A 12869-nucleotide genomic window follows, 5' to 3' on the forward strand; every position below is an offset into this window, starting at 1 on the left:
AGCAGAATATAATGCCGCAAATTTGAACTCAAACGGACAACCGAGCCAATAATGACAGTGGTTCGAAGAATAATTTAATTTGCATTGCTATTATACCCTTATACTCCTCAGGGCACAGCCCTAGGAATCGAAAGAAAATGTTTTACGTAAGCATAGGTCGATATGCACATCAAATTAAAGGTCTTCACTAGTAGATTACAAAACCGTAAATTCAAGCTCAAAAGGACGCCTGAGTAAAAAATGGCAGTCGTTCAAAGATTCAAAATGGCAGATTCAAGAAATCTTTGAACGGCTGCCATTTTGTAACGGATGATCTGTTTAAGGCGCAGTTTCCAGCATTGAACTCTACTAGCTAAGCCCTTTAAACTGATGTGCATATTGACCTATGCTCCTATTTAAGATTTCCTTCTGACTCCTTGTGGGACGTCCCTATGATATGACAGAAAATTTTTAGTTCCTTATAAAAGTAGATTTTTAGGTGTGGTGTTGATGTACCAAATCTTTTTGATTTATCTGTTGTCGTTTAGAAAATATTAAACCGGTCCGGGACTTTTGGGACAGTCTGTATATAACTTTTGAACGGATGGTGTTTTTGGCCTCTGTGGACATCAAAATGAAAAAAGTAAACTGGTCCCAGGCTTACCACGTCTTACCATGAGACCTTTGGTAATAGCTACTTCCTATAGGGAAATTCGATAAAAGATCATAGATAACGTAATAAAATATTTGTACTATTTCCATTATTGTGACTCACTTGTTTCATAGTTAATCTTTTTACTAAAATTTGTTTTAACTTTTCCATTCAGCTATCGAACGAGTGTTCTCCGGTCATTTCTATCAATTTTACTAAGACGAAACTAAAAACCAATTAATTATAATTCATACAATGGTTGGATGTGCTACATAGAAACCATTTTAGCCACAAAATGTAGTAAAACTAAGTTTCAATAACAAAGACATGTGAGGGACTTAGTGTGTTTATGGCGTTCTTGTTAGATTTGTTAAGCTGGACACCATAGATCGTATTTCCAGTTAAGAACCTAAATCAACTAACTAAGTAATTGATATCACCAGTAGACACATGTGCTTGCCATAAAAACCGTGTACCATCATATTGCAAAAAACAAAGTACATATTGCAAAATTTGTAGATTAAAAGAGCACAAATTGAAGAATTGATTTAAATAGAGCTGGAGGACCCATGCTGCTCCGCAGCGTTAAAATAATTATAATATCCGATAAATAATCAAATTTATGATTTTCGATTGTGTAATACAGTATCTTGAACTTAACTAATTCAAACGATCAATAGCTCAAATTAAAGCTTATAATTTACTGATTATTTAGGGTCTAAAACGTATTAAAAACATGAACAATACTAGAACTATTGATTTTCAATCATAAAAAAAACTTTATCAAAATTATTTTTATGTTAGTTTTTCACCTTACGTTATCTTAAAAATCGTCAGATTTGAATAATTAATAGCTTAAATGAAAGCTTGTATTTCACTGAAGGTTCTTAGACCAAAATATATAGGATTATATGGTTATAACTAGTAAAATAAATCTTAAATTGAAGTTAGAATTTGAAAATGTTTTTTTGGTCGAGTAATAAAGTAGGTAGCTTTCAAACTGAGACCTCTATAATGAAAATAAGTCGGGTAGAAGAGCCAAACGAACTCGGAAAAGAAAAACAAAACTTAACTCCATAATAAATACATGGGGAGCAAATTTTGTTTTAAGTGTAAGCCAAGTGGTATTATACTCGTATATAAATATATCCCAATGCTTGATGGCAAATCTGTGCGTGCATACCTTCAATTTGAGACCTCAATCATGAAAATCGTTCGGGTAGGAGAGCCAAACGAACTTGGAAAAATGAAACCAAATTTAACTCCCATAAAAAATACATGGGGAGCTAATTTGGTGTACGTGTAGGCCAAGTGGGATTATAGATAAGGTAAGGTATTATAGATATGTCAATGCTTGATGGAAAATCTGTGCGTGTATACCTTCAATTTGAGGCCTCAATCATGAACATTGGTCGGGTAGAAGAGCCAAACGAACTCGGAAAAGAAAACCCAGTTTTTTTAATATACCGGAAGTCTTGGCCTGATTTAATAGCGTGGCCGTACAAAAACCATTAGATCCACTTTTAACTTGTATCTTGTATGCCTGGTTTTGAAGGTAATTTAATCAAGTTTAATTTAATGAAGTTGAGTATCACCTTAAACGCAGCTGATTGACAACAATACAGTTATGATTCAATACAATAACATACCAGAAATTAAATCTGAAATCAGAAATGGCAATTTAACAAGAGAAATCACAGTGTGTTTTGTGGTTTCACAAAACTCTATCCCATTAGCAGTTCGACGAATTTTCATGCGAACATTTGGAAGATCTGTTTCTGATAGTAGTGTTTCTGATAGTCTCATTTCTGGGAAGGAGGCAGTACATGCGACAAGGGTCGCACTGGCCTGGACTTGGTGAGGTGTAATGCATGTTGGAATCATTGGACTATTTTTCTTAGCGAAATAAAATGTGATTAGGATTGTTTACTTGTACATGTTGGCATCTGTAACCCAGGATATGTTGACTAAGACCTGGGACGAACTGAAAATACATCTAAAAGATCTGCAGGCCACTGGAAGCGAACACGTAGATGTGTATTAAAATTATACATAGTGATAAAATCTTAAAAAGTTGTCTGTTGTATCTGTAAACTGATCTTTATCCTACTATCACTTGGTTTCATAATAAGCGGTTTCCTTATCAGGCCAAGACTTTGTGGACACCCGGCATAAGATAATATTATTTTACGTAGTCGACAAATATTGTCTACATAATAATATATTTAGATTAAACAATATCTTTAATTATGAACTAGTGTTGGTAGTTTTAGTAACTATGGATATTTTTGTGTAGTAATTAATGCAAATTTTGACCTTACTAAAAATTAACTATGGTTCGATTTTTGAGTTTTGGTTGCAAACCCACAAAATGTTTTAAGCCCTCAATAATATTAGAAAACTATTTAAATGTGAGTATTTAACAAGTATTCAACATGATAATAACCGATAAATAGTAAGAAAATAAATAGAAACTGTTTAGCAGCTGGTAAAAGTTATTACTTTATTGCTCCTTAATTTTCTATAGCAATAGTCTACCGAAATATATATAGGTAATAATATACTGTAAATATGTGAACAAATATATTACAAGATTAAATACACGAAAGATGCAATGCTTCAAAACACCCTCATTTCATTTAAAACCATCATTGTAGTAGTGAGCTATTTGTTAAGTCAATAGAATGTGCAAAACACCAAGGAGTAGTCTGGTTAAAACCATAAGACATATCTACTTTGTACTCATTGTTTGTAACTTATAGTAATTATAAGTTAAAAACAATAAGTACAAAGAGTATGTGTTATAGTGTAGCCAATAACATACATTTTAGGTCGAATTGAGGCATTTTAGTTTATCGACTACCTACTTACTAGTTTTATAATTTTGTTTATACAGGAATACGTAGAAGCTATCTGCTGCCTTTGCACAAACTACAGGTTCGGTTCCTACTTTTACACCATGTGTCTGGCCATATTTGGTATGGTAAGAATATCACTTGACTCACAGATATATAAGGAAATGAAGTTTCTATAGCTAGAGGAAAACCTGTCTGGATAACCTTTGCCCTTATGTAGTTAGATAAATAATACAACTACCGACCGCCCACTTATCCTTACGAACTTTTGCAGACTTGGACAGGATTTCTTTCATAGATAATTCCTTGAATTATTTTCGAATAAAAATAAGTCGACCGTCAACAACTTTTTGTACACAATCATATCAAGAGAACACATATGAAAAAGTAGTTTAGCAATGATTACAATTCCTATATACTATACATACATGGTTGTTTACAACTATACATATCTACAACATTAATACTATAATGACATGTTCATCTAAGAATTATAAACATCATTTATAAAATTATTAAAAAGGTTTTAATTTTAAAATGCTATTACTGTACCTAGTAAAATCTTTTATATAGTAAAACAAACAACATTTTACGTGTTCCCATTGGGCTTTAATCTGTACATACTTTAATGGCTCTTTATAATTTGGTAATAAATAATTTCTTGTTTTTGGTGTATGAATGATACCAAAATAAACATTACTGACGGTTTGTTCCCGTCAGAATGTAATTTCAAATTGTACGTCCAGTACTACTATATTGTTTAATAATTAACTTATCACTCTCCAGTATTAATGTATCGTATAGGCTACGCATGATTAAAAGATTGGAAGATTTAACCGAGTTTCGCTCCTGTAGGGTGTTTAAGCTTTATTATGCAAACCATTCATTTTTTAGTAGTTTTAAATATAGTCAGTATACTTTGAAATATCTGAACAGGTGCTGACATTGGCGGATATTTGTAGAACGGTAACCAACGGTCCTCTGGCCATTTGCAAGTCGAGAAAAGTCTACCCAAACAACGATTGGTTTTGTAAGTGTTTTTATTTTCATTTCTTTGATTCAACATGTGTTTATGGTAAGTTAGATTTTGGCTTTATTCCCAAAATGAGCACTCAGACCTGCTTAGGACTTGAAAAAATAATTGTGACCATGTAAAAAGCTAAATTATTGGTTGTATTAACTTTAAGTGTGAATATATCTGGGTGGCTGATTGGTTAAAGTGCTCACCTTAGAGACAAAGGGTAACCAGTTGGATCCTGGGAATATTTAGTGGCTCTGAAGTGGAAACTGGCCTGAACTTTCCTTTATTATTGGGCTAAGATTAATAGTCCTGACCACTATTCATTTTGCTCTACTTAACACCTATCCGTCATTCATGTTCAACTTTAAAAAGTTTTGTAAACGATACTATTCAGCCTATTTATATAGGACACATAATATAAATTGAGTAAATAAAAATGGCACTTATTGTAAGAGAGTTCACTATTTATTGCTGGAAAGGAAATACATTTTTTACTTTAAGGGAGGGATTTAATTGTACAGTTTAACAGATTAATCGGAATATTTTATAAATTTCATTGAAATTGCATTGCTAAAAGTTTGACAAATAGAACCCGTTTATAGTGAAAACACGAATATAACTTTATTCATTTACAGTATGTCCTCGGCTGGAAAGAGATTTAAACTTGATGGGAAGTTTCTTCAACCTGCTGATGTACATATTTCTACTGATTGGCCTGCTATCAGTAAGTCTTTGGCATGGGATAATGGAAACTTATATTAAGCTAATGTAGGCTAGAATAAAGTGGATACATTTTTTTGTCCACTTAAAAATTAAAATCGTAATCTCAACTATTAACAGATACTCTATTCTCAACTAAAAGTAGAACAGTTTTGTATTCTTGTAATTGATTTAATATAGCTAATTTTGCAATGTTGACATAATATGACATTAGGTAACATTTAATATAATTTCATTTCATTTCATTTATTTCAACGGCAAAATTGCCAATTTATACATGGACAATTCAAAATATGTATGATAACTAAGCAACACATTTCACAAGCAAAGGCAAAGAACGATATGTTTAACAATACAAAAAAGAAACAATAACAGATCAGTCAACGAGAAAAATATCAATACGTACAATAACAATGCAAAAACAAAAAAACAAGAACAAAAACAGAACAATAAATACAATAAATTAATTTACAATACAATAACAAACAGTAACAAGATCTAAGCAAACAGAAACAGTGAGTTTTTTTCATTCTATGCAGCAACAATGTATAGTAAAGCAAATAATAGGACAAGTATAAACATTGGGGAGAAATTGCAATTTTTGACTAGAAAATACTTAAGTTACAAGGAAACAGATATTGCACGATCAAACAATGCCTTACAACATCAAACATATGTAATCTAAAAGTGACATCGTCCAAAAACCGTTGATTCCTTAGAACAACATTAAACATTTCTAAAATTAACAAGCATTACATTTTTTACCTATTATTTCAAAATCTTAAATTATAACCATTCAAGACAGGAACTCTACCCCGGAGTCAATACAGTTCAGATACCATCCCTTTCCGTTCAAAGCTAATTTAGGCTAATTAGGTAACGGTTAGAGCTACTGGTACTGAGTAAACTATCTTAATTGGTGTCATGCCTGAATAATTTATCCGGATGTTTCGATTTAAAATCCAAATTAAAATCTAAAAAAAATCTTCAAAGAGTGCCTTTCCTTAAATAACGACAAAAACTGGCACAGCTACATAATTTTTCTATGTTAAAAAGGTTTTCCACCGGAGATTCGGCTACACTCTTTCACTGAACCAAACTACTATTTAGGTTATAAAAAATGTATTTAATTCTTAACCAATTTTAGCATACACACATTTATCCAGTGACGTATTCCTTAAACTAATTTGAAAAATAAAAAGATATCTATATATACAGACCTCTAAAAACAATTTTTGTGTGTTCAAGTAATACAACACATACCACCAATATTGTTAAGTATTTAAAATTTCCAATTTGTGCTCTATATTGTATTGCTATATTTTAATTATTGTTTTTTTTTTATTATTATTTTAAACTCGTACAGTTCTCCAACAAGGGGTTTTGGTCAGTTAATAAAAAGTTAATAATAATATCAATTAATAATAATAAGTCAGTTAATTACATTTAAAAAGTTTTAAGTAGGTGCCAATATTTTATCATAAAATCAGATTTTATTTCTCAGAGCAAACAGTTCTTCTTGTTCACCTATCTGGTGTACAAATTAATAATCCTGACCGGGGTTCTGCTAGTCTACCTGATTCATGTCATTAAGATGAACAACATCGCAACAAAATGGAACCTCATAGTGCTTGGTACGTTATAATTTGATCCAAATCAAAGCTAGCTCTGTAAAATTAGTAAAATAACTTTAATTGCGTCATAACCTAACATTTTGATAGCTATCACGATACTGTAAAATATTGGTTAAGCTAGTTGGAAAATATAAACAGAATTCAATGATAAGGAGGACGATATTTTTGCAATTTGTTTTACTTTCTCTATACATAGGATAAGAAGAAAGTAGGCCCCAATTTTTTTCGTAAACATTTTCGAGTTCAAGTTGTGTGTGTAAATATCCGTTTTGGGTCCCCCTGAACCAACTTTTAGTAATTAACGGAAAACGATAATGTTACAAAAGTGGCTTGAACAATTAAATTGAAATTTGGTATGTAATGGCCCCCTTAGCTCTAAACAAAACAAAACAACCCACAATGCTGTAAATGTTACAGTTCAAATGTCATTGCAATCTTTATGATTTTCCATGTAAAATATCATAGCTACTCCCACCACTTACCTATTCATTGTAAGGGATTTTTACAATCTAATAAGATAAAGTATGAGTCAGATTGCTGATACTATTTATCTTGTTTAGTAAAAAAAACCTTGCTTTACATTAAATGATGACATATACAGGGTGATCCACTCAAGGAGGCCACCATTGAGATATCGGAAACGGTAATAATTATAGGAAACTCTAAATGGGGGTCATCCCTTTATTTGTTGTGGGAGTTAAAAATATGAATTAGGTTTTTTTTATTCAGCCGCCGTTTTCCAACATGGCGGCCAAATTTGAAATGTTACTTATAGAATACCCCTGATAAAATATCGGGTGTTCTATAATAAATTTCAAAGTTGGCCGCCATATTGGAAAACGGTGGCTGAATTTCAAAAAACTAAATTCATATTTTAACTGCCACAAAAAATAAAGGGATGTCCCCCATTTAAAGTTTTCTCTAATTCTTGCCGATTCCGATATCCCAATAGTGGCCTCCTTGAGTTGACCAACCTGTATACAGTAGATAAAATTCAGGAACATAAGTTACCAAACAACAATTACTTCTCCATTTAAACATTTAATTTTTATTCTTTTTATTTTACTTTGTTCAACTAATTAACTTTGTTTCAGCTTTCAGCGTGCATAATATGGTACAAGTGGCATGTATACTGATCAGCTTTACGTAATTTTATAAATAAAGCTAATAAAACAACTAACTATCAAAACTTTTCAAATTAATATTGGATATTAACATTTTAGCATAACATGTTAACAGATATAAGTCAATATTCGTTGTATTATCGTAGGTATTTATTTAGAAGGTACTTTATTTTATATATAAAGATATTTTATTTAGAAGGGAGGTATTTATTTAGAAGGTACTTTATTAAATTAAAAACTAAATCAAAAACAAAATGAGTAAAACAGTTTTAATCAAACACACAACTTTTGACATTATTGACCAAGTGATTAGGTGGGCTTGTGGCCTTGACCACTAGTACATCAGTGATTAGTGTCACAGTATGACTCATTAGAGACATAACTGTGGATATTGTGACGGTCAGTTGTGGTCTCTCTGCGATATATCATGAAAGTTGTTCAGACTATGATCCCTGCCGCAGCAAACCTAAGTCTAAGCGAATTTCCATTTACCTGGCTGGATTTCCACTAAAATACTCCCTTAAATTCTTTAGATATATTCCTTATTAAATAACGTTAATTTTAGTTGTCTGCTGAAGGAAATATGATAAGATCCATTTTAATTGAAATGTTAACATCTTAGTATGAAATAATAGTATTTTACGAAACTATCGCGTTAAGTTAGTCTTTACGACACGAGTAGAAAATTTAAGGTATAGGCCTTGGTGAGTGCCTTAAAAAACTACGAGTGTCGTAAAGACTATTAACGCGAGTTGCGTACACTACCTTACCTACGACCGTTTACTCATAGCTTGTAAGAGAGGTTATGTTTTCGTTTAACCTCAATTCCACTGACAGTGATGCAACGAATCATTGTACCTAACACTAATTGCACCACTCATCAACAATTAAATTGGTCTAAACAGCTGATTTGTTGACGTTCGAAGCATACAATTTTACTTCTTCTCGCTCACCTTGGTCTTGGGTAAACCTTGGACCTCATTGGTCCGCTACGCGTGTTGTTAAGTAAAACTATGTTGTAATGTAAGTTAACAATGCTGTTATGTTATACTTTTCAATTTACAACAATTAAAACAGCTATTTAAAAAACGGTCGTAGCGTAGGTAAACAAAAGATTCGATCAAAATATATCCGTATGAAGCAAACTGGAACAGTTAATTTATTCTCTTTAAGAATGACATGGACATTTCAAATTTACAGTTTTTTACTTCCCCAGTAACTGTTAGGATGGTGTTTCAGGCATCTGGGGACTTCTTACTACGAGACCTATGGTTATAGCTTTTCCCTATATGAGAATTTCGATAAAAAACAGTGACTTAATTAAATTGGATCAAACTAGCCCATATGGGAAATATTTTTTAAAATTTTAAGGACGGTTCGAGAACTCCTAATGTTCATAGAAATAATATAAGAATTGTTTACACATTTATAATCAGTTAAACATGTTTAAGTGATTTCGGAAGAGTAAACCTACTAGGAAAAACTCCTGTGGGTCGCTCTCACTGATAAGCACAGTCGTTATCTGATGGTACAGTACAACATTTCAGTTCTTGTTCGCCACAGGTTCAGGAAAGCCTATACCGCTTAAAACACTAGGCAGTTAGAATGTACGAAATATCTGGTATGATAAATGATAACAAAGTCCTTTTTTCCTTCGTCTTCAGCCATAATTACAATAAATGTTATTTTTTGACGTGGTAAGCAGGTGGTATATTGAACGAAGTCTTTTTTTGAGACTATGTGTTTGTCCAAAACTTTTTTATTCTGAAAATTCGTGGTATGATTTCATGTTCAATTTCTAAATGCAAAATATACACAGTAAAAAAATTACCTTCATCGAAAAATCAAAATTATGACTGTAGAAATTAATATTTTAACCACATTACAAATGTTATTCATTTGTAAATATGATACGGCAACAGGAAAAATATATATTATGAATGCAGCTCTGACACCACAGGCATACTAGTTTTAAAATATTGTGAACATTTCTTTTACAACGGATTTATCAATTTACACTGGCCGATATGGTAAGTATTTTTTTTTTATTTTTCACTAACGGTACTTTCTTGATGGCTAATGTGCTGTATTTATAATAATAATTTTAACAGGACTACTTTACTACTTTAATATCGTGTGCAATGGAAGTAGGATATTTTAAAAATCGCTACCTGTAAAATTATTCCACGACTTAAAGGACATTTGCTTATGACATTTACTGTTTGATTTGACATGTTTCTGTCGAAATGTCTCATTTATCCAAAAATATCTGCAAATAAGATTTATACGGTCATATTAACTCTTTATTTAAATAACACTACGCCATAAACCACTTAAAAATGTACAACAAATTCGTCTAGCTTGTTACACTTCCCTTTCTCGTGTAACAGCAATAAAAAATCCTTTAAAGGTATACATGCCCACTACCTTAATTTATGTTCCATCGTCCATTAGAGAATCCCATGGAATGTATTTCATTTGAGCTGCAGTTGATATCGTAAATAGTAATCCTTCTTATGATGTGCGACTAGTGTTTTGTTTAAATACTTATGTAAGAAACTACGAATTTCTAAGTTTTTATTGGCTAAAAACAAATACTTTATACTTTCTTTATACTTTCTTATTAAATAGCGACCATACCAAGTAGGTATTTTAAGCCAAGTATGAATGGAGATGAGTGTAGGATGAGTGGCGCGATCTTGAAGTCTTGTTAGTGGCTAAGGCCGACATTCCTTAGAGCTGTTAATTAATAGCCCATACAGCTAATGGAAACTAAGGGACCTACAGTTTATAGTGGAATCCAAACCACATTTTTGCCTTGATATATACGAATTGGTCTAATTATCAAAATAATACTGCGGATAGTCGTAGTACTCACTCGTGCGGACGTCAATCCACACCAGAGAGTATCGCATCCACAGTGCATGCCTATAAATATCCAAAAATCGTGACCTCCTAGTAGCTGGATTACAGGACGACGCCACCCGTCTCAGTCTACATTATACAGTATATAAAGCTGACTTGTGTAAGGTATATAAGTCAAAATGAGAGATATACCAGAAAATAAATCTACAAATCCCAATATTATTGTGTGCTGGTGTGTTGTGGAAGACTGTTGTAGGATCAACATATCAAACCAACATAAAACTGCCACAAGGCACCGTGGTCTCCAGACCGTGTCCGAGAGAAACAGAAAATATAACTTTTCTTCGTTTTGAGTTTTCTTATACTTACAGAACCAAAACTAAACTGTCATAATTTTCCCCAATTTACCTGACCCTGATTTCTTTACATATTTACTTCTTAGTTTAAAGCCAGGAGGATTTTAATTATTGCCGAGTCATCGAATTTATCATTAAAAAGTTCTATTGTCTATGAATATTATCTCTTAATATTTAGGCGGCTTGAATTTATCAGGCTGTGCAAAAGACAAAATGTTATATTAACTAAGGAGAGACATTATAACTTAAAGCAAACCTACAACTCTATTCACGTTAACCTTCTCGCTTTGGATGCCAAAACCAATACAATTTGCTTTGGTTTATTTAATGATATGAAGTGGGATGACTTTATTGGCTGAAACAGAAATATAAGCAACTTACTATAATTTACTCCTTTGGGCTACTGGATGTCAGGAAAATTAAAATCAATCTTTATAAAAGTTGTCATACATAGAAAACACAGCATATATGTGTTATAGGTCATTGAGGTGTAAAATGACACACGTTTACACAAATAATTCAGACAGATTGTTTAAAACAGCCAGTCATCCTTAACTAGTGAAAGTTTTTAAATCAAGAACAAGTTGGGAATTGGAATATCTAGCAATATTGAATAAACTATACAAATTTCATTACTATAGGATATTCGATTTAATAATTAATTGAATCAACTAAATTAACTAACCGGACTACGTTCAAAGCAATATACAGTATATACTTCTTTATTATAACAACTGTTTGGCTTATGCATTTATTTTGTATTTAAAATGTCTTTAAAGTCTAAAAGTTGTGAAGACACTGTATCGTACATAGACCTCGTGAAAACTACTACGATTTTAGTTTAACACTAGTATTTACTTTGGAGCTCAAACAATCACCAATTTAGAATAAATAAGAGTTACACGACACTAAAACTCGTAACTAAAAATGTGATTATACTTTTAACTTATATTCGTAGATCATTTGAATAATTGTACGGTTTAAATGAAAATTATATTAACTTTGACTATAATAGTCAATGATATTACACAATACTTTCAAAGGAGGATTCTTAATTATTTCTAAAATGTGAGAAAATCGTCATAAATTTACGAGACTTCGATACTTTGTTGCATTAAAAGTTGTCATATTCAACTACTTATATTTTCTCGTTTCTATATCTATTGAGTGTCACTACCAACAAAGTCCGATAACTTCCTTACCGTCATATCAAGCTTATCAGAAAGTGATGACGAACATCCCGCGATAAGAACAAGAACCATTTACAGTGCACACAAGTACATATTAGGTCCTCTTTATCATATTTGACTATTTAATAACTTCTTTGTTAAAATCAAAATAAATAATAGAAGAAGATAGAATAAAACAAATATCGTCAATCTAAGTTTCTTTCTATGATGAAAACGGCATTTAATTTTAGGATTATTCATAACTTATAACTCCTTAAAATTGTTCCAAAACATAAATTTCATTATTATATTTCACTGTGTTTTCTAACTCTATTTTCTAAGGCAATGCACAAATCAAATAGTCCATCCTAATCGGATAAGATGTATAGGGTGGCCAAACAAAAGAGGGGCGGGTCCAACGTTCTAATGGACTTTGTATTGTAACTATCGTCTGGTCCATTGAATTCCACACAACGGGGATATTTTGTCTTGTA

At 31.9% G+C, this 12869-nt stretch overlaps 1 protein-coding gene across 2 annotated transcripts; it reads left to right on the top strand.

Moving 5' to 3' along the window:
• Window positions 1-2928: 2928 nt before the first annotated feature.
• On the top strand, window positions 2929-8038 carry LOC128988425 (uncharacterized). Of its 2 annotated transcripts, none has more exons than XM_054409692.1 (6): window positions 2929-3042; window positions 3528-3614; window positions 4423-4516; window positions 5143-5231; window positions 6732-6861; window positions 7956-8038. In XM_054409692.1, exons 1-6 carry the CDS (start codon window positions 2965-2967, stop codon window positions 8009-8011), a joined length of 534 nt encoding a protein of 177 aa, XP_054265667.1. In that variant the 5' UTR covers window positions 2929-2964; the 3' UTR covers window positions 8012-8038. The 2 variants fall into 2 exon arrangements, with proteins under 2 accessions (XP_054265667.1, XP_054265668.1); XM_054409693.1 differs by having other exon boundaries at window positions 6741-6861.
• Window positions 8039-12869: the final 4831 nt, after the last annotated feature.

The sequence above is a fragment of the Macrosteles quadrilineatus genome, unplaced genomic scaffold, assembly GCF_028750875.1.
Source record: "Macrosteles quadrilineatus isolate MER2022 unplaced genomic scaffold, UCM_ALF_1.0 Scaffold_3__2_contigs__length_128488019, whole genome shotgun sequence".
Lineage (NCBI taxonomy): Eukaryota > Metazoa > Arthropoda > Insecta > Hemiptera > Cicadellidae > Macrosteles > Macrosteles quadrilineatus.